This window comes from Cheilinus undulatus, linkage group 16 (genome assembly GCF_018320785.1).
Source record: "Cheilinus undulatus linkage group 16, ASM1832078v1, whole genome shotgun sequence".
Lineage (NCBI taxonomy): Eukaryota > Metazoa > Chordata > Actinopteri > Labriformes > Labridae > Cheilinus > Cheilinus undulatus.
Window position 1 is genome coordinate 42,194,284 of NC_054880.1, and position 23,227 is coordinate 42,217,510.

At 38.9% G+C, this 23,227-nt stretch overlaps 1 protein-coding gene across 1 annotated transcript in view; it reads left to right on the plus strand.

The window, feature by feature from the left end:
• Window positions 1-23,227, plus strand: part of angpt2b (angiopoietin 2b) — a 59,799-nt gene that overhangs the window by 27,323 nt on the left and 9,249 nt on the right. Inside the window, exons 6-7 of the mRNA XM_041808106.1 lie at window positions 8,340-8,441; window positions 14,522-14,688. Of these exons, the coding sequence (XP_041664040.1) occupies window positions 8,340-8,441; window positions 14,522-14,688 (269 nt within the window). The remainder of the gene's footprint in view (window positions 1-8,339; window positions 8,442-14,521; window positions 14,689-23,227) is intronic.

A 23,227-nucleotide genomic window follows, 5' to 3' on the forward strand; every position in this document is an offset into this window, starting at 1 on the left:
TGAGGCCTGGACGTAAAGTCAGAGGTGCCAGCTAGACCACTGTGACCACTTCCCGTCATCACATTTTGGGTATTGCAAAGAAGAACATATCCAATGCTGACATGCTCAGGAGAGCGAGGATGGGAAGGGTCAGCTGCTGGATATGGGAGTGACAGTAGCGCTTCGATGGGCACCCTGGTACGCTTACTTTTAGTCAGTTTTAGTCAGTTTTATTCACATTTTTGGCTGGTCTTAGTCTAGTCTTTCTCATGTAAAAAAGGCTGTCGTCGAACAATTTTAGTCACAGTTTCAGTCGATGAAATTACCACTGTCAGGAAGATACCTGGAGAGATGGAGCTGAAGGCCTGGACAATGGCCATCAGGAGGCTGGAGCAGTACAGGACCAAGGTTGATGTGGCAAAGTATGGGGCTTATGATCCCATACCTGACCTGCACCAAATCAGCCAGGACAGTTTTTTTTTTTTTTTTAATCGCCCCCCCCCCATGGCCCAATTGTTGAAAAACACATGCTAAAGTGCCCTCTTGGGGGCCAAGCATGTGCTAAAGTGCCCTTCTGGTTGGCAAAACACACTAAAATGCCCCCTTGGCTGGTTAAAACATGATAAACTGCCCACTTGGTTGGCAAAAACGCGTGTTTAAGTGCGCTCCTCATTGGCAAAACACACTAAACTGCCCTCTTTGGTGAAAAAAAAAAAAAAACACTTAATTGCCCTCTTGGCTGGTTAAAACATTATAAACCGCCCTCCCGGTTGGCAAAACACTACTGTTGCACTGACTTTTATGTTGGGCCTTTTTCTGATCTAATTTAGCCAGAACTATATCTCCCAGAACCAGTTTGGATTATCTGGTGCTAATATGGTGTTAAAATGCACTAGAATACAGGAAATGGCATCTACTTAATTGAAAATGTTCTTGGGGAAGACCCCCAGACCCCCTAGGGGTTTATTTATTTATTTCTGTGTGTTCTTCACAGTCCAACGTTGAATCTACACAGTTCTTGTGGATGCTGATCCTAACTACAAACTAACTTGAGTGGTCTGTCTAGTTAGTCTGTTTTAAGGCTATATAATGTGCGTTGTATAACATATAAACATGTCTAAAGTGCTCTGGAAAATATGCGAAACTTAGTGCCCTCTTCAGTGGCGAGAACGCGCTGTATGTGCCCTTTTTTTCTTTTCGCCCCTGCCCTTGAAAAGTCTGTGCACGCCACTGTGAAAAAGTGCATTATGTTGTTACCAAAGCAGTACAGCAAAGAACAACTACACTGCTACGATAACAAGCAATTTTAAAACAACAACTATAATACAGATAGCATGATAGAAAATCATAAATTCACAAGAATCAACGATTTCTCAGTGTTGGTTTGGAGGAGACTCAGGCTATGATAGGATCTGATATATTTAGCAGCATCTATGCAGACGACTCTTTGTTGTAACTCTTAATCTTAAAGCTTCAAAGTGTGTTTTAAGTACTCAAGCTTCTTTCTTTGTTCATCCTTGTATGTTAAAAATGTTTCAAAGGACTGAAGTTCAAGGTCTGTAATACATATTTGAATATTGAAATCGGTTTCAAGTAAATTAATTCAGAAATATCAGCATATTAGATATCAGCAAAAAAATCCCAAACAGGCATCCCTACCGTATATTTGCTGTATTTTTTTAAATGTAGAAGTTAATGGAATTTATTACTGGTTTACTGAAGCTATAATAATAAGCCTTTATGGTTAAACCCTCTGTTAGATTGGTAAAAATGGTGTATATCATATAAAAACAGTTATTTATTCATTATAAAGGTGGCTGAAAATGCAGTGCTGGGTTATTTGGAGCTAGAATAATAAGTAACAGAAGTTTTTTGGCCTGCAGGCTTCTCGGGTGGTGAGTGGGAACAGAAAAGCTCAGGAGGTACCTCTTGTGACCCGAAGTAGCTAGCTCCTACTAAGTGAACCGTGGTATCCACCAGCAGGCTATCCTCTCTCTGAGTCAGAGCTGAGATTCTTGGCCGAGTTCTTGACTTTAAGAGCTCAAGACAGAAAAAGAAGACCATAGTAAAATAGTTTTTATGTTATTCATTACTTTCAGTCTAGTTTGCTCGCTGGCACCGGCTCCTGCTGCCTCTGTTTTCCCTCTGCTTTTCCTCTTCATTTCCTGTGGGTGAGTCAGCCAGGTGTTGGGCACTGGTGCCATGTGTTTCCTGCCAACTGGGGCCAATGTACGTTTGCACTGATGCAAGTTAGTATTCCCCCGAATCGTTCCCGCTTTCAATCTATGCCATCTAAATTCCAAGGTGGCTGGCAAACCGGGTGGCTGCTGAAAAGTGGGGCAGATACAAATTGGCCTATTTTCTGAGCAGAGAGCGGGCTTCCTTGGGTTGGACCGGGGACAAAAAGCTATACATGTGGAATGCAGATTTGACTAAATGAGATATATCCCTCCAACTAACTTTTAATCACAGAGGCTTTGAATAATGATGTTGTTTACACACCAAATAATTCATAGTTTGGATCAGCTCCTTTTTGAATTTTTCATTAGTTTTGTGCATACTTTTGAGAGCTACAGGGCACATTAAATTAAACACATGATGTCTTCTCTATACTGTGAGCTAACTGTTGTGTCCCCTGGTATGACTGTACAAATAACAATCATGAAATAACTCCATCTAAAGATCATAAAAACACATACATTTTCTGTAATTTTGCATTTTATTGTGACAGATTTGGCTCCAGCTGACTCATTCCTTGCAAACATTAATAATAAGTGAATTATGGGTATTAAATATGGACCTGTTTTAAATCAAAGTAATGACCACTTTTGGGAAATGACTTGATTTGAGATTTCTATTTCAAGACCTTGTTTTATATCCAGTGCGGCTTTAAAGCGAGAGCCCTGACTTAATGTGTCGGAGGATAATCACAGCATATTGCCTGTCGACCTTGTTTTCTGTGGAAAAAGACCTGAGTGCCTTTTGACCTTGATTTAGCTTTCCTATTCTGGGAAAGTGCTCGAAACTCTCATTTCATTTCTAGCAGAAAAAAAAAGAGCCATCCGGGATGTCGAAATGGAGAGACCTGTTGGGATGCTGCGCACATGCAGGCATCTTCACCGCATGACTCTGGAGACAGTTCAGGGCTGTTGTTTAACAGAAAACATTCAAGCAACCAGCCTTAGGAATCAATTTTAGCCTATCCGTCATTACTCCAGCTGCAGGCTGAATGAAGTATTAGAGCAGGGGTGTCAAACTCAATCACAGCAGGGGCCGGATTCTGAATCTGGGTCTAACCTGAGGGCCTAACAGGGTCAATATTTAACCATTGAGCGTCAACCTAAATGATTTAGAGATTAAAAGGCCAACATTATAAGTTAAAAACTCAAAATCTGAGATAAAAAGTCAAACTTGCAAGTCTCAAAGGTAAAAACTAGACATTTAAAGTCAAAGTATTGTTTTTAAAAGGCAAAGCATGAGATAGAATTCTGAAACCATGATTTTTAAGTCAAAATATGATATGAAAGTCAAAATCGTGAGTTTAAATATAAAAAAAAATAGCTAAAAGTCAAAGTTAGGAGTTGAAATGGCCAGCAAAATTGAGAAAAAATTCAAAATCATAATATTCAACAATCATAATGTGAGATAAATATAAAAATCGGGACTTTAAAATGTCAAAATATGACATTAAATTTCAAATCCATGTTTTAAAAGTAAAAATTCTAAACAATGTTGAAAATCATGGGTTTTAAAGATAGAAAATGAGATAAGAGTCAAAATTAGAAGTTGTTAAAGGTCACGACATTAATTAAAAGTCAAAAATTACGAGTTTAAAAGGTAAAAAAAATTATCTAAAAGTCAAAGTTAGGAGCTGGAATGGTCAGCAAAATTGAAAAAAAATCAAAATCATGATATTTAATAATCAAAACGTGAGATAAATATAAAAATTGTGACTTTAAAATGTCAAAATATGAGATTAAATTTCAAATTCATGTTTTAAAAGTAAAAATATGAAACAATGTTAAAAATCATGGGTTTTAAAGTAAAAAAAAAATTAGATAAAAGTCAACTTTAGGAGTTGTTAAAGGTCAAAACATGAGATAAAAGTCAAAATCATAACTTTAAAAGGTCAAACTAGGATTCAATGTAAAGTTATGACTCTAAAATGTTAAAATATGAAATAAAAAGTCAAAACCATAACTTTTAGTCATAACTTTGAGATGCAAAATTGAAAAGAAAAGAAAACTTCTATGTTCCTGATTTTTTATCAAATTATTTTTACTGTTAACTTTTTCTAATTTTTTATGACTCAGCAAGGATATTATAAATCATCAAGGCTAAGTTTACATTTTTATACTGGAGGAAATCTGCAGACCTCATACTGGTGGGCCAGTTATAATAAAAATATCATATGATCGGGTGGGCCGGGTACAACTGCACCACAGGCCAGATTTGGCCCCCGGGCCTTGAGTTTGACGCCCCTGTATTAGAGAGTTTGAAATGTTGCTGATAAACTCTAGGATCTTAGACGACATTGCATGGTAATTTGTTGCATGAGAAAACTGAAAGAAACACACAATTTTAGGCTCAAGGTGTGCAGGCTGACTACATTTTTGTAGTCAAAATGCTCAAATTTTACCACCCATAATGGAAATTTGCACACTGATTTAATCACTAATTCCTACGGGAAGCTGGAATACGTCCAGTTAAATACACTGAATATCTATAACAAATCCCTTAGCAAGTCTAAATTTCAAATCCTGCCACAAAAAGAATGAGTGCAATTCGTCACACATATTCCTTCCAAACATGTCTATATGTGACAGCGCCCTGCCAAGAAGAAATAAATCCATGTGTAACCAAAACCACGCATGTCTCATTCTCAACCTCCACTCTGGGGGATAAAACAAACTGATGTATTTGTTTTCCCTCCACACCTGGGCCATGTCATATTTGACACCTTGAAATATACTCCCGAAGTGTCCAGGACATCCATCAAATAACCAAAAATCAACATTTGTTATATTCTATTACGTCATTTCAGGCCACGTTTCACTCAAATGAAAATATGACATCTCACTTTATTGGCAAAGTGCTAAGGAGCGATTAATCATGAGTCTCAACTGGCTTAAATGGAAAAATGAAATGACTGGAAATTGTTTGAGAGGTATAATATATGCAATTTGATATACTCATTTCAACACAAAGCCATTATTTATTATCTCTCTCTCTCTCATTTAGTCCAAATGAAAGAAATATTCATCTCTGTCTTTTCTCCTTTGTTTCGCAATTTTCAAAACTTTTGCACACTGGAAAGTGATGGTCTATTTCCAAAATAAGCTGTGTCTTTATTTGAAGCCACTGCAACTGAAAAAATAAGTGTCTTCTTTTGCCTCTGTGCAAGGCTTCCGGCTCACACACGTCAAAAATCCACTATCTCAAAGTATTAGAATATCGAAAAAACTTTAGCCCAACGTCAGGATTTATGGTACGGAAATGCTGGCCTTGAAAATTATACTCATTCATCCACTCAGCGATTGGTTGTTGCTCCTTTTGCATAGATTACTGCATCAGTGTAGTGTGTCATGGAGGCGATCAGTCTGTGGCACTGGGCTTGAGGTGTTATGAAGCCCAGGTTGCTCTGATAGCAGCTGTCAGCTCATCATTAATGTCAAATCAAGACCCAAAGTTCTTACATTTTGCTATCAAAAATAGATGTTTTTAATGATAAATGGTGCAGCTTATATTAGAGATGGCATAAAAGATGCAAGAAACCAAAGGACTGAGACATATCCATTGAAATAAAAGCACATCATACATTTTTTACCTCATGATTTTTCCAGGCATGCATCCATGACCCACTGAAAATGGCTTTGCAACCCACTTTTGGGTTCCAACCCACCAGTTGAGAAACAATGCTCTATGGGGGGCATGGCTAACACCATGGTCAGTAAACCAGTTTCTGGTAGTTTTGGCTTCACTGTGGGCAGGTGCACAAGTCCTGCTGGAAAGGAACTCAGGATCTCCATGAAGCTTCTCAGCAGATGGAAGCATGAAGGGCTCTATTATCTCCTGGTAGACTGCGTTGACTCTGGACAGCGCCTCAGTGGTCCAGAGTCCTCTTTTTAAGATGAAAGTCAATGTTGTATTTCATTTGGAAATCAAAGTCCTAGAGCAGGGGTGTCAAACTCAAGTCCCATAGGCCACATCCGGACCAAGGTGCACTTAACCTTAAACTTAACCTTGATGAAATGTCCTTGTCAAGTCATAAAGATTTGAAAAAGTAAAGAGTAAAACAATTTGATAAAAGTCTGGAATGTGAGAAAAGAAATTAATTTGTGTTTTCAATTCATATTTTTAATTTTGCACCTTAAAATCATGAGATAATCTTGGGGTTTTTTATTAACTGATTTGAAATATGTCCCACATTTTTTCAGCTCCTCTGACTTTGAATCCCATATTTGAACTTTTAGACTCACAATTTCAAATCTGAACTCATATTTTGAACATTTAAAGTCGTGATTTTGACTTCTATCTCATTTATTTTCCCTTTTAAAAACATTATTTTGACTTCCAATTTTGAGTTTTGTCCTTTTGAACAAATACGTTTGACTTTTTATCTCGGATTTTGAACGTTTAAGCTTATCATTTTGACCTTTTCAAAAATTATTGTACTGGTGAAAAAGGGTGAAAGTTTATGGTTAAATGTCTTAGGCTCTCAGGGTTGACCTAAATTCAGACTCCAGCCCTAGTTTTGATTGAGTTAGACATCCCTGTCCTAGAGTCTGGAGTAGGATCAGAATCCAAGGTGCTAGAAGTCCAATGTAAAGTTTCCACAGTGATGCTGATTTCATTTTCCAGCAGGATTTTGCATTTGTCTACACTCACAAGTACCAAAAGCTGGTGAAATGACCATGATATTGCTGTGCTTGATTGGTCAGGGAACTCAACGGACCTGAACCCCACAGACCACAGGTGTCAAACTCAAGGCCCGAGGGCCAAATCCGGCCCTTGGAACAGTTAAATCCGGCCCGCAAGATTATATTTTATTTCTGTTGTAACTGTCCCATCAGTCTGAGGTCTGCAGATTTCCTCAAGTATAAAAATGTGAACTTATCCTTGATGATTTAAGATATCCTTGTTAAGTCACAAAATCTGAAAAAGGAGTAAAAATATTTAGATAAGAAGTCAGAAATGTTGGAAAAGATATTAATTTGTGTTTTAATTTTACATTTTCAGTTTAGCATCTCACAATTAGGATTCAAACTAAGGATTTTGACTTTTAATTTCATACTTTGAGCATTTCAACTCATAATTTTAACTTCTCATAAAATATTTTGAGCTTTAAGATTCATAATTCTTATATTTAAGTGATATTTTGACCTTTTAACCCATTAAAGCCTGAAAACACAAAGTATAGCGAGAAAATTCTAATTTTTTGAAACTGAAATGTTTATTTCACTTTCTACTGAAATCCAAAAAAATCAAAATTTCCATGAAATGTAACATATATATTTTTTGTATCTCATTAGATACATTAGGTGTTTTTGGTAACGGATAATCCACTTGAGGGCATTTTTATCATTAATCAGATTGTGTTCAGAAGTTTTTTTTTTTCTTTTTTGTAATTTATGATCATATTGATTAAATAGAGGTATCATAAAAGTATGTATCAAATATCATACAACAGGCTTTACAGGGGTTAACCAGTTATTTTGTATTTTACCTGATATTTTCAACTCCAAACTTTGACTTCATAATCTCATAGTTTGACCTTTTACACTCACAATTTAAAATTTTAAATCATATTTTGACTTTTAATTTCATGATTACAAATTTAACTTCATATTTTGACCTTTTAAACTCATGATTTTGACTTTCCTTTTAATATATTTGCCATTGAAAAACATTATTTTTCTATTTCACGTTTTGACCTTTTTGAAGTAATAAATTTACTTTTCTCAGATTGTGAGCTTTTAAAACTCTAACTTTTTAAATGTCAAAATCATTTATCATTAGTGCAAAGGTTTTTTTTTTTTTTCATATTTTATTACTGGTGAAAGAAGGTTGACAGTTTATGGTTAAAAAGGTGACCCTGTTAGGGCCTCAGGTTAGTCCTAAATCCAGAATCCAGAATAGTGCAAACAATGTTAGTGCTACTGCAGAAGAGTTTTGTTGGTGTCTGAGGCCCTTTATCCCAGGAGGAACAACGATAAAACCGCTACTTGATGTTAAAATAACAAATCTAATAAATAAGTCAAACAAATTGACCAAGCATTAAAGTATTTATCATGAAGTGTTAAAGAGCCTGCTGTGAGCCTGTATTAAAAGCCTGTTGCATTCTCCTTGTGTTTCTACAGGTGTTCTGTGATATGAAGACCAGAGGAGGCGGGTGGACGGTGCTGCAGCATCGGAGGAACGGCTCTGTAGAATTCCATCGTGGGTGGAGGGATTACAAAGTGGTGAGCTGTGCAAAGGTTGGGGTTGGGATGCATCACTGTCACTGATGTATCGCCGTATAGGTGGTACGGATTAATTCTGCCGGAGTGAACGGGAGGTTTCAATAACGATCCACGGGTGGTTTGGCGCAGAGAGGCGTGGGATACCGGCTCGCCTGTGATCCCAGGTGACCTGCGGTTGTTGTACTTGGCCGCCCTCGTGTTCTCTCTCACCCCCATGTTATTCCACCTGCTCTCGCTCCCTTTCCCTGTGATACTCCCACACACCCAAATGCACGCGCTCTACACAAACAAACGTCCAGTACCTTATTGACCCAAAGAGAACCTCTGTTTGGATCCATATTTGTAGTTTTACTTTAGGGAAATGAGCAGCACTGGCTTTTCAAAACACAAGCTTCAAAAAACAAACAGGATGTAATAAGATCACACACTCGAGACTATGAAGATTTTCCAGCACTCTGACTGAATCTGGCATGTTTTCACACCTTTGGCTTCTGTTTTGCTTGGCCATGCATTTAAATAATGTTGTTTTCAACCTCATTACAAAGTTTTCTAAATTAAAAAAGTCTGTTTGTGCAGCGAGGAAAGAAACAGACAGAGAAACGTATGCCTGCAAACCTTTTCGACTGTGTTAAATTACACACAGAACAAATGAGCGAGGCTGGTTTGTGATTGAGCGGAGTAGCAATTTGTCTCTCACCCACGCCAGCAAATCAATTGCCATAGCTCGGATTGGAAACAAAAATACAGAGTACTGTGACTGCAAACAGAAAGAGTGAGGGAAAAGGCTGAAAAACCGCTTTTTAGGACAGTGTTTTTTGCAAGTGCGTGATAAATATTTGGTTTCTATTGAGGCGTGGGAGCACAGAGGCCCTGTAGATGGCAGTTAACACATGTACTATAGTGCCAAAGTGTGTTCAAATTGATCAAATGTTTAGCCAAGGGATGCTGTTGAATTATAAATGCTCCAGCAAACTCTCTGTGTAATCACTCTAACCTGAAGTTCAATAAGAGAGTGTGACAGCTAGACAAAGTGACAAAGAATTCAGAGGTAAACAAGCAGAAAATGCCCTCGCCTGTCACGGAAGAGTTAAAGTTAAGGGGTAAGCATCAATAGTGCTGCCTTGGGAATTTTATTACACATGTTAAACATCTGCAAGCATACTAATACATTCTTTAATGCATATGTCCTTGTGCCATTGTGAATTCACACCTTATTATGACTTTGTCAGTCAAGCAATAACAAGACAGAGCCATGTTTTATTCCTGTTGTAAAGGCATCTTTCTGAATAGACCATTCCATGTTATTGACATTTCTTTTATGGTTTTGTCAAAGCCAATACTCAGCTATGGTTCACAATAGCTGTGTTCCTTTGGCGCTACTGTTTCCTTTGTTAAGTGTTTATATAACTGTGCCTTCCATCGCTTAACATCGACCCCAGGGGCTGAGCTATGTCCCTGACACATTTCTTTCCTCACTTAATAATCATATGTAAGAGCCGAGAAGCAAAACAGCTTCACTTTTCAAGTGCTTGTCCTCTTGAAGTCCCTGAAAGAGTGATTGAATCTCATATGTCCAAAGGACCACGTTCAATAGTTCAGTCCAGATAAACAACATACGAAAACATGAACTTGGTGAACATACGCTGGATGTTCTGCCCATTTATAAGTTTTATAATTCAGTCATGATAAAAAAATGTGGCTTTTTGACCCACTTTAATGTTACAAAGTAACATCAATTAAATTACAATATGAAATCTAAAATAAATGACTGCATAAATACTCTCTCCTTTTAAAGAGGAATGGTCTCAAGTGATTGTAGTGTAAAGACACCTGTGTCTGGAAGGTCCAGTCACTGGTTTATCAGTACTCCTGGCTAACATTACACCATGGAGACAAAAGAACAATCTGAACATCTCAGAGAAAGTGTTACTGAAAAGTATAATTCAGGGGATGGATACAAACAAATGTCAAAGGTACTGAATTCAGTTAAATTCTTCATCAAGAAATGGAAGGAAGATGGCACGTGGAAATCTGCCGAGATCAGGATCCTCACAAACTGAGTGATCGTGCAAGAACGAGACTAGTGAGAGGGACCACCAAGACACCCACGACTACTCTGAAGGAGTTACAAGCTTCAGCAGCTGAGAAGGGAGAGAATCTGCATACAATAACTGTGCCTGGGTTCTTCACCAGTCAGAGCTTTATGGGAGAGTGGGAAAGAGAAATCCACTGTTGAAGAGAACTCACTAAATCCTGTCTAAGTTTGTGAGACTCCATGGTCAAGTGGGAGAAGTCAAGTTCTTTAGTCTGGTGAGATCAAAATGGAGCTGTTTGGCCATCAGATAAGACACTATGATTGGAAGATACCAAACACTGCACATCAGCATGAACACAACATCCCCACTGTGGAGCACAGTGGTGGCAGCATCATGCTGTGGGGACGGTTCTTGGCACTGTAAGGCTTGTGAAGGTAGAGGGTAAAATAAATGTGGCAAAATATAGAATAATCCTATATTATTCAGTCTGTAAGAGAACTAAAACTTGACCCGGGGCTGCATGGCGGTGCAGGGGTTAGAGCTGTTGCATCACAGCAAAGAAGGTTCCTGGTTCCCTTCCTGGTCAGGGCCTTTCTGTGCAGAGTTTGCATGTTCTCCCCGTGCATGCATGGGTTCTCTCTGGGTACTCCAGCTTCCTCCCACCACCAAGTTAGGTTAACTGGTGACTGTAAATTGGCCATAGGTGTAAATATGAGCGTGCCTGTTTGTCTGTCTCAATATGTCAGCCCTGCAATTGACTGGCAACCAGCCCACTTTGTACCCTGCCTTTCCCCCAGTGACAGCTGGAATAGGCTCCAGCCCCACCACACGGTATAGAAAATGGATGGATAATAACCCAAAGCATACAGAAAAGGCTGCACAGAAATGGTTTAAGGACAACAAAGTGAATGTTCTGGAGTGACCGAGTCATAGCCCAAATTTCAATCCAAACGAGAATTTGGGGTTTGATTGAAAAAGGCTGTTCATGCCTGATCCCCACGCAACCTGACAAAAACAGGAGCAGTGTTGCAAAGAAGAATGGTGTAAAATAGCAGTGTCCAGATCTGCAGGCCCGATTGAGACCTATCAACTCAGACTCAGTGCTGTGATTGCAGCCAATGATGCATCTACTAAATACTGACTTAAAGAGGTTGAATATTTATGCAGTCACTTATTTTACATTACATATTCTTTAATTGACATTACTTTGTAGAAATCTCTTCCCACTTTGACATTAAATTGTCAAGAAGTCCAATTTATCTGGACCATAATTGATTTTTAAAATCAATAAAAGGGTGAAACATCAAAAGGGGTAAATACTTCAAATGAAACTTTGATATGAAAGTAATTATTGCACATCTTAATAGTTAGCATAAGCTGCCACTTAAATGTTTTTGGCTGCTAAATGTGGCAAAACATTGCAAGCAAGCAAATGCTATGGGTCGCAAAGGGTTTACTTAAAGGTAGAAATATGGATAGAAAATAACACTATCCTTACAGTCCTGGCAGGGTTGCCACGTCTGTGGGATTAGGCTACTTTGTACAGTCATGGATGAAAGTATTGGCACCCCTGGAATTTTTCCAGAAAATACACAATTTCTCTCAGAAATTGTTGCAATTACGAATGTTTTTTGGTATACATGTGTTTATTTCCTTCATGTGCATTGGAACAACACAAAAAATCTGAAGAAAAAAGACAACATTGACATAATTTTACACAAAACTCAAAAAATGGGCCGGACAAAATTATTGGCACCCTTTTAAACTGTAGGCAAATCATTTTATTTCAAGCATGTGACGCTCATTTAAACTCACCTGTGGCAGTAACAGGTGCTGGCAATCTAGAAATCACACCTGAAGCCAGTTAGAACGTCTAAAAGTTGACTCAGCCTTTGTGTTGTGTGCCTGTGTGTGTCACACCAAGCATGGAGAAGAGAAAGAAGAGCCCAGAATCGTCTGAGGACTTAAGAAGCAAAATTGTAGAAAAATACGAACAATCTCAAGGTTACAAGACCATCTCCAGAGATCTTGACATTCCTTTGTCCATGGTGCATAGAATGATCAAGAACTTTATAACCCATGGCACTGTGGCTAATCTCCCTGGACGTGGATGGAGGAGAAAAATGGACAAAAGAATGCAACACATGATAGTTGGAATGGTGGATAAACATCCTCAGTCAACTTCTACATAAATCCAGGCTGTCCTGCAGACTCAGGGTGATCAGGCGCTATGGCAGGAGACCGAGGAGAACCCCACTGCTGACAAAGAGACATAAAAAAGCCAGACTGGAGTTTGCAAAAATGTACTTGAGTGAGCCTCAATCCTTCTGAGAGAACATTTTGTGGACAGATGAGACTAAGGTAGAGCTTTTTTGGAAAAGCACGTCATTCTACTGTTGACAGAAAACAGAATGAGGCCTACAAAGAAAAGAACACAGTAGCTACGGTCAATCATGGTGGAGGTTCAAGGATGTTTTGGGGTTGTTTTGCTGCCTCTGGCACTGGGTGCCTTGACTGTGTGCAAGGAATCATGAAATCTGGAGACTATCAAAAAATTTTGGGCCACAATGTAGGGCCTAGTGTCAGAAAGCTGGGTCTGCATCAGAGGTCATGGGTGTTCCAGCAGGACAACGACCTCAAACATACCTCAAAAAGAACCAAGAAATGGTTGGAGACAAAGCTGGACAGTTCTGAAGTGGCCAGCAATGAGTCCAGATCTAAATCCCGTTGAACACCTATGGAGAGATCTTAAAACTGCTGTTTGCAAGAAGCACCCTTCAAATCTGAGAGACCTGGAGCAGTTTGCAAAAGAAGAGTGGTCCAAAATTCCAGCTGAGAGGTGTAAGAAGCTTGTCAATGGTTACAGGAAGTCATTGGTTTTAGTTATTTTTCCCAAGGGTGTGCAAACAAACATTAAGTTAAGGGGGGCCAACAATTTTGTCCGGCCCATTTTTTGAGTTTTGTGTAAAATTATGTCAATGTTGTCTTTTTTCTTCAGATGTTTTGTGTTGTTCTAATGCACATGAAGTCAATAAACACATGTATACCAAAAACATTTGTAATTGCAACAATTTCTGAGAGAAATTGCGTATTTTCTGTAAAAATTCCAGGGGTGCCAATACTTTCGTCCATGACTGTACATACTACCACGGGTAGATTTTTTTTTGTCTGCAGGTTGACGGGACCCATTTTTTATGTCTTGTGTATGTGTACTTAATATCCAAAGCAGAATAAAGTAATGTATTTCCCCAAATACAACTGAACTAACCAGCAAAGAAGCAGAAAAAACATAGGACATGGCACACAACCAAAGATCCACTGTGCTAGACTGGTACACACAGACATGTGGTGTGGCAGAGGTTTTACTGGCTTACATTGAATTTCACCATTGGGCTTGGCTCTGAGCTGGTTTTTATCGGCCATTTGGCTGGTTTTGTCACACAGACTTGGCAACCCTGATCAACGCATGCACCCACAAGTCAATGCAGCATCTTCATTCATAACGTTGAGGGTTTTTCCTCTCTCAAAAGCAGACACGACTGCTCAAAGCACTAAACCAGACTTCTGATGTAAGTGTAACTGTACTTACTGCTGGGATGCCACTTCCAGGCTCAAAGTCTACCCATACATTCTCATATTTGTACTTATCCAAGCATTTAGTGACTCTGACCTGATGGGAGCATCTGCTTTTTTATGTACAAGCATCTTCTGGTTGCACAACATTAAATGTCAGATATTTAGGACTCAGATTAAACATAAAGTTGATGAGTCAGAAAGTTTCAGACAGAGATGGTTCAATGGAAAAATATTATAGAAAACTGAAGTCTCAATCGACTACTGTTTTGGGGGAAGGGCATATTCCTTCATTTTCATGTATTCAACTGTCTTAGTCCATCAGAATGATGAATGTGACTTTTAAAAATTGAGGTCTATTTTCAAATTGACTCCAAAAACACTTGGCAGCTCAGTGGTAAAATCGCCTCCTTTGTTTAAGAATTTTTTTTTTTTCACTCTGTTGTTTCTCTGTCTTTGTGGCTAATCCAGGGTTTTGGAGATCCGTCTGGGGAGCACTGGTTGGGAAATGATATCATCCACAAACTGACCAGCTCCCAAGAATACAGTCTGCACATCCAGCTACAGGACAGGGAGGGGAACGAGGCTTTCTCACATTACGACCGCTTCTACATAGACGGAGAGGGTAACAACTACAGGTGACCTAAAGTCTGGCTCACAGTGCAGTTTTTTAATACCTTACACATGTTGAAAATGCAGGAGACCCCACACAGAACAACAAGCAAGAAAAATTTAACTATTTTACTCCTATAGTGTATGGATGTCCAAAGGGTGACTACACATAATCAGAAGATTTACATGAGATAGATAAGATCATTTGATAGTTGGTTAAAGCTAATATGCATATAGGGTGAGGCTTTTTACCACAGAGAGCCTTCTTACAGTATTGAGTTACAGTGAATAGATTAATTACAGCATTTCAGTACGGTAAATGGGTTGAATAAGTAATAAGTGCAGAAAAAAGATGAATAAGTGAAAATATGCAAAAAAAGTGAGGCATTTAACTGCAGTACTTCAAGTTACAGTTGATAGATTGATTATTGTAATGTGCATATGAGATGAAGCTTCTGCCACAGTGAGCTTTCTTACAGTATTAACAGTTAAAGACGATGCAGGATATTTTACATTTAGCAGGGCCAGAGACGTCACTAGGATTGAAAGACGGGGGTTTGCAAGTAATGCTTGGCATATGGCGTGCACCAAATGTTTTTGTCCACACCTTAAAATGCTTCATTCATTAATTCATTAGTTGTAAAGCATTTATCAGGACCTATAATCTAGCTCACTCTCTTTTCCTTAGAAGACTGTCTTTTCCTGAGCCTTCAGGAGGTCTTCCTTTTTTCTAATAACAGCCTGAGTGAGTTTATGAGTTGGTATTTGAAGGTCTATACGTTGGAGTGAGTTCATGGAAAAGATGTTGGAAAACATTCATTAAAGGGATATTTTAGGATTTTGAAGTTGGGTTGTATGAGGTGCTTGGCTATAGTAGTGGCATTAGCCTTTAGTGATTTCTGTGTAATTTGATCCTGTTGTTATTAGAAGCTCTGAGAGAGCTGGTGCATAGCGGCTGTAGATGGGAACGTGCTGTCTGCGTAAATTAACGTGTTTTATGAAAAAATGGGCCAAGAAAATATGTTGGCTGGCCTATGTCAAAATCATACACGGCATTTCATTTCTCCCAAAAACCCCCTCTGTGTCAGGCACTAATTTACGAAGCAGCTTTCACCATTTTGTTTCCTCCGCACACTGTTTACGGTTCCGCCGGTCAGCTGTGTGAGTCGCAGTGTAGCTGTGTGCTTGCATTTCTCAAGGCTGTTTAAAAAAGCACAACTCCTGGACACCATACGTATCAGCCAATAGAGGAAAAAGGCGACAGTCATAAGCTTACCTGGATGACAAATTTCTATTCGGCCCTTCAAGTCCGGGTCTGTTTTTCCAATTTATCTTCGGAAAATTGAAGAAGGTCTGCAAAACACCGGGGTTTAGTAAGGCAGGGAATCCTGGATGGAGCGTGATGCAGACTGCAGGCGTCTGTGAGCTGCTATCCTCTGATTCAATAATGTCCTGAAGAAGTGTCGCAACTAAGTCCCACTCATGACAACAGTAGCTCTCCGAGTGGGTTTGCATGGATTCGCAATTTCCACACCTTCACCACCAGGTAACTCGGGATCTCTCCTGCTCTAAACTTTCAAATGAAGGTTCTCTGGTCTGTCTTTCAGTCCACTGACTCTCCATTTGTATAAGTTCTTCTTCAGTGTACTCCAGTTCATACAAATATCCTCTCGTATCCACAGTAAACAGCACATCATCATCTACAATCTTCAAAAATCCTGAAATATCCCTTTAATGAATTTAGTAAAATATAAATGTGGTGTATAATACCTAAAAATATATACTTTCATAACTCCTCTCTTTCTTGTTTCAGGCTGTTCATGCTTTCAAATAAAACTAGTTTATTTCTGCCTGCCACTGATATTTCTGTGTCTGAAGACAGTCTATACCAGTGGTCCTCAACCTCATTCTACCCAAGAGCCATATTGTCTTAAAATACTTGAGCGAGAGCCACAGTTGAAAACCGGGTATGTAAGGAGGATCAGCTGATCCATAGTTGAAATAAATTAAACTGTGAATTGTTGGTTTATTGTGTAGTTAAATTGGATGCAATAGTCTACATTAAAGTGTCTACAGTGGCAGAAGAAAGGATATTTTACTTAAAATGAGCATATATATTTTAATTATGCAGGTTCCACCTAGTCTAATGAGGTGTTAAAACAGTTTAAACTCTGAGATGCTTTTCAAAGAGCTGATGAATGATGGTTGGCTATTTGGGTATTTATCTCTCACACTGGGGCATTTACTGTAGTTCTGTGGCTTTATTAACATAAAATAGATGTTTTCTATGTTTTTTACACTCATTATTGATGCTTTAGCTAAAAGGGGAGGGGCCTCATATTGGTCTTTGCCCTGGGCCTCAACATGAGTAAAACCAGCCCTGCCTTTCACCTGCAGCTCTCTTTGACACGTCGTTCCAACCCCGCCTCATTCTGTAGCTTTGGTTTCCTGTTTCTGCTCTTTTGACAGTATTTATTATCAGCAGTACATTAAAGAGCAAATAAAACACCCACATTTGGCCAAGTTTCATGTGAAACTTCTCAACGTCTCAACATGTGATCCATGTGTGTGTGAGAGGCTCGCTGATGATGACACGTATCGCAATGATCATCATAAAATACGAGTGTGAACGAGCATCAGCAAGAAGTGACTGAAGAAACTTGTCAAAACAAGGGCAGAAGAAGCTTCTGTTTTAACACAAGATATCACACCTCAATGAACGTGCTTACCAAGAGACACACCACCAGTGGACTTCCTCTGCTCTCTTACCCACATTCCTCTGTTGCGCGCACCTGACGATAATAATACACAGATTAAAAGGAAATAAAAGTTTTCATTTAGACTTGGCACTAAAGAGCCACAGGCTACTAGAGAGCCATCAGCTGAGTATCTCTGCTCTTTACATTTAGCAGAAAGTAATGTAATGCTGCGGTAGAGGTAGAGAGAAATGGAGGGAGCTGAGCGAGTGAGAGAGAGGGTAGCAGCAGATGCTGTCCTGAATCATCAGTCATCATCTAAATGACTTGGACTGATGCAAAGATGTGCCAAGAATCAAAGCTGTTCTGAAAAAATAATGGCTGATAAAATTTTAGGTATCAATATGCAAACAATGGGTTCATGGTCAGCAGGCAGGGTTAAAATCAGAGCTGTTGGGATTGTCCTCCTAGCATTGTTTGGGTTAAGACTGAGTACCTCAGTCATACCCTGACCCTCCAGGACTCAATCTAAGGGACAAGTTTCAGCTGGCGGCGCCTCAAGTGGTGAAGCTGCAGGCGTCATCAAAGGTTATGGTATGAACACCGTCCAGGACTGAACCTCTATTTATACCTTCCATTAGCAGGGTCATCTGAAGTTTGAGGAGCGCCCCTCTCCTCTTTAGTCTGTAGGACACAACGTCTGTGGCCTCCCAAAAAGAATTTCAAATTTTGATTCATTTGACCACAGAACAGTTTTCCATTTTGCCTCAGTCCTTTTAAAATGGGCTTTGGCCTGGAGAAAACAGCAACATATCAGGATGATGTTTCATGATTTAGCTTTAACTTGCATTTGCGGATGGACAATGATTTCTGGAAGTGTTCTTGAGTCCATGCAATAATTTCCAGTACAGAATCATGTCTATTTTTAATGCAGTGCCGCCTGAGGGCATAAAGATGATGAGCATCCAATGTTGACGTTTGGCCTTGTACACTGCTCAAAGGGATTTCTCCAGATTCTCTGAATCTTTTGATGATATTAAGTACTGTTTGATATTCAGAGATTATTTATTTATCTATCAGTTTGTCAGGGACAATACACAGGCAATGTTGCATTTAATTACAGTGCAACGGTTGCAATGTATAAAAAACTTCTAGCCATGGCTAATTTGCAGTTCTTGTCCCTGGTTAGGCTTTTAAGGAATGACACATGATACGACAGAATAACATGGGCATAAAAACTAACAATCACAGGGGACATAGATGGAATAGCACACAGGTGCATAAAAACAGCAACAGCAAGACAGACTTAGACATGCAGCCACATACATACAAGTTTTTGCGACTTTAAGTTTTTCTCAAATTGTTCCAAAATTTTAGACAGTTTTTTTTTCCCACATTGGTAAAGCTATGCCCATCTTTACCTCTGAGAGACCCTGCCTCTCTAAGGGTGCGTTCACACCAGAGCTGTTTGGTCCGCTTTAACCAAACTCTGGTCCGTTTTCCTTGATAGTCCGGTTTGTTTCGAGTGGTGTGAATGATCACACGAACTGAACTTGCAGACCAAACAAGCAGACTCTGGACCGCTTGAAACAAGGGTCTCGGTCCGCTCCCTAACTAACCCTGGTGCGGTTTGTTGGAGATGTGAACGCAAAGCAGACCAACTTGTGAACCAAAGGCAGGGTGAGGCATAAACCGTAATGATATATGGATTTGTATGTGATTTAATACGCTCAAATACATGTCGGTACCTCCCTTGGCGTCTGGGTGTCCATGGCAACGCGTCGTAGTCTGTGCTGATTTATTCGTCTCGTGCAGGACAACATGCTGGACAGCTCACCATCCTGCTGGCTGCTCATAATGCTGAAATGCAAGAGCAGAAACCACAAGACAGCATAAATTCTGTGTTTTTTCATTGTTTATGTGGAAGAAAAGACCGGCAGAAGGAGTTTCGTCTTCTTCTACACCTTCTTTTCTTCTTTGTTGCATTTGTTTGTGGCGACAGCGCCCCTAGTGGGCAGAGGTTGTAGGTGTTCAGATGGTTTGGTCTGCTTGACCAAAGAGAGCAGTGTGAATGCGAACCAAACCAAAGGAAAGTGCAACAATGTTGCCATTTCTGTTCCAAAACGGGCCGAGTCCCCAGACTATCAGGTGTGAACACGACCTAAAATGCTCCTTTTATACCCAGTCATGGTACTGACATGTTGCCAAAAAACCTGGTTAGTTGGAAATGCTCCTCCAGGTGTTTTTAATTAGTACGACTCAAGGTTATCATAGTTAACTAAAACTAACTAAATAACTAAAACTTAAATTCAAAAATCATTTTAGTTAACTGAAACTGAATAAAAACAAAGCTTTACCAAAACAACAAAGACTAACTAAAACTGTATAGTACGCTTACAAAACTAACTAAAATAAGATAGAAATGGACACAAAATATCCTTAGTTTTAGTCTTTGGCACAACCATACTGACTGGCACCTAAACTCAAGTCTGGGAGTGTAAAATTGTCTGATCTGATTGGTTTAGACTTCACATAGAGGTAGATTTATGTCTGGAGTTGTGTTCAAACATCATCATTAAGGAAATAAAACGATAAGTGAAGAGTGGTCTGTTTTAACATGTTTTTTAAAATGTATGATGCTCACTCAGCCACGACATCTATCTGTAAAAAACTAAAACTAACACTAAAACTAATAAAAACTAAACTAAAACAAAGCTTTTTTTTTTTGCAAAATAGAAACTAAACTAAACTAACAAACCAGAAGTCAAAACTAATAATAACTGAATTGAAATTGAACACGGAAAGTTAAAATGAAATAAAAATAAAAACGAATGAAAAATCCAAAACTAGTATAACCTTGGTACGACTGACTTTTCCAGCCTTTTGTAGTCCCGTCCCTACTTTTTTGAGATGTGTTGCTGCTATCAAATTCGAAATGAGCTAATATTTTTATAAAGAGGTAAAACGCCTCAGTTTCAACAGTTGATATACTGTTTATATTATAATTGTAAATAAATATGGGTTTACACAAATCATTGCATTGTTTTTTTATTTAACATTTTGCACAATGCCCCAACTTTTTTGGAATTTGGGTTGTACTAAAAAATGCAGTTATAAATGGGTATTTCTGATCAGTGCAGTAATACAGTCTTTTATTTAAGTTTTTATTTTTTAAAAAATGTAAATATTTTAGGGCCCCCTAGCTTTCCTAGCCCCCCCGTACAGCGCCCCTGTTTCCATATGCAGTCTAAATGAACCGGCCGGCTGTCAGTGCTCAGCTCACTGCTCACTGTTAAAATGATTATACTCCAATTACATAAAGTGATTATTAATTTGTATGTGATAGCACAACATATGACAAAATGCTATACTTAAACACTTTCACACTCAGGTCTCCAATTAACTTCTTTCACTTTGTCAGAAAGCAGAAACGAATAGCTCTATAATGAAGGTTCTTAATTCCAGCGAAGTGTTTTATTAAGAGCCCTCTTTTGTGGAAGACATCATTGTAATGCAGTAACAGCCTTTCAATCATTGCCTTGCCTCTGGGTGTACGACTTTTTAATATCACCACTGATTAGAAACCATTATCAACATTTCAAATACCTCCCTATTTCCTCTTCCTTTAAGCTCTCTTGTCCCCGAGCACCGACGTTACGAAACTACTTGGACCATTTTTTAAGAATGCCATTCATAATGACGAGCTCAGCAGAGGACCCGCGGCCACTTTTCATCCACCTCTACTTTTTCTCTTCACATCAAAGAGGTTTTCAGCTGCCCCTGAAAATCCCCAAAGGTTGGCTGCATCCGCTGGAATATAACAGGAATGCTCGGCAATACCTGCCTCTGCCAGCAGCTGACAGCTCCAACCAAAAGCTCCTCGCTAACCCTGCTATAATAGCTAACAAGATTGCGTGTGGGTGTGCTGGAGCTGTGCTGCCTTCAGATCAGACAGGAATAAAGTAGAAACAAAAATAGCCCAGGTTAGATTTCAAATAAATCCACAGGAATGTGCGGTCGTTTTATGGAAGTTTATGAAGATTTATTCTCGTGGAGGTGACAAATCATCATCACATGTGGATGTGTGCTTTCCAGCACCACCTAATAGTGCAGCAAATTACGTTTGCCTGACTTTGTTCCACATAATTGGCGCGATAAAACTGAACGTTTCACAATTTTGCTTTGGGCTACAGCGTGTGAGGTGAAGCACCTGAGCGAATATAATCGCCTCTGTAGCTTGCTACCTCTGAGCTCATGTTCTGTGTAACCAGTTCAATATGCAGCAGCTTTACTAGCGGGCCGGAGACTCTGGCTCTGACTGTGGTTTGAATCATGACTCCTTCCTCAGCTGAATCCAGAGAGCTCCCTGGAGCAACATGAGGGTCTTCACCTAGTGCTCGGAAACATTATTCAGACATTAATCATCAGCATGTCAGGCCTCTTTGAGGATGCCAAGAAAAACCATTGTTGTTAAAGTGGTAGGCGTTCATTCTAATGTAACGGTGTATTTGTCTGTAAAGGAGAGAATAACAGGGATTAGCCTGTGGTCTGCAGAATAAGCAAATGTGGAAGTCACGCCTAATGCAAATGTTTCATAGAGAGGGAAGCAGACTCTAAATCAGTGATACTCAACGTGTGGCTGTGGAGCAACATGTGGTTCTTTTATGCCTTAATTTTAAATATTATTCTCCCAGAAACCTTAAAAAGAGGAAATTTTTTGCCATTTTCACAATTTTGCTACTTTTCATCCATTTAAGCTACCTTTTGCCCTATTTTTCCTATTTTTTGGCCATTTTGCAACTTCTTTTTGCCACCTTTACCCCATTTTAATCCCATTTTTTTTGCCCTTTTTAACCATGTTTTTGCCACTTTTTGCTCATTTAAGCTACCTTTTGCCATTAAATATCCCTTTATTTTCCTATTTTTCGCCCATTTTTGCAACTTCTTTTTGAGACTTTTCCTCATTTTTGCCACTTTTATCCTATTTTTGCCCTTTTCTTTACCCATTTTTTTGGTCACTTTCATCCAAATAATCTACCCTTTGCCATTAAATACCACTTGTTTCCTTTTTCCTACATTTTTGCCTCTTCTTTTTGCAACTTTTCCCTCATTTTTTTTTATCATATTGTTGCCCTTTAAAACCATTTTTGTCCATTTCAGCTACCTTTGGCATTAAATAATCCTTTATTTTCCTATTATTTTTTTCCCCCTTTTTGCCACTTCAATCCCATTTTTGCCCTTTTAAACCATTTTTTGGCCACTTTTTGCCCATTTAAGATAACTTTTGACATTAAATACCCTTCTTTTTCTATTTTTGGTCCATTTTTGCAACTTCTTTTTGATACTTTTCCCCCATTTTTGCCCTTTTTCAAAAATTTTTCCCCATTTAAGCTATCTTTTGCCATTACATACCACTTGTTTCCTTTTTTTTTTTTTTTTTTTTGCCCATTTCACCACTCTTGACTGCTTTTTGCTCATTTAAGTCACTTTTCACTCTTTTTTTTGGGGCCATGTTTTTGCCACTTTTGGACCATTTTTTGCCTCCTGTGTTTAATTCTTTTGTCACTTCTCACCCATTTTTGCTGCTTTCTGACCATTTTTTCAATTTTTCTCCCCATTTTCGCCCCTTTCACCCATTTTTGCTACATTTTGACCATTTTTGCCACCTTTACTTATTTTTATTGCCACTTGAAGATGTTTTTGCTTTTTTTCACCACTTTGATTGTGACTCTTGCAAAAGTATTTGGCTCTTTGTTTATGGAGGGGTGAGTAACACTGGTCTAAATGATGCTTGTTCTTCCCATGCTGTCTAATGTGATAGTTTGTAAATTTCCTAACCCCTCCAAACTGCCTGATAAAGACTCCCCTC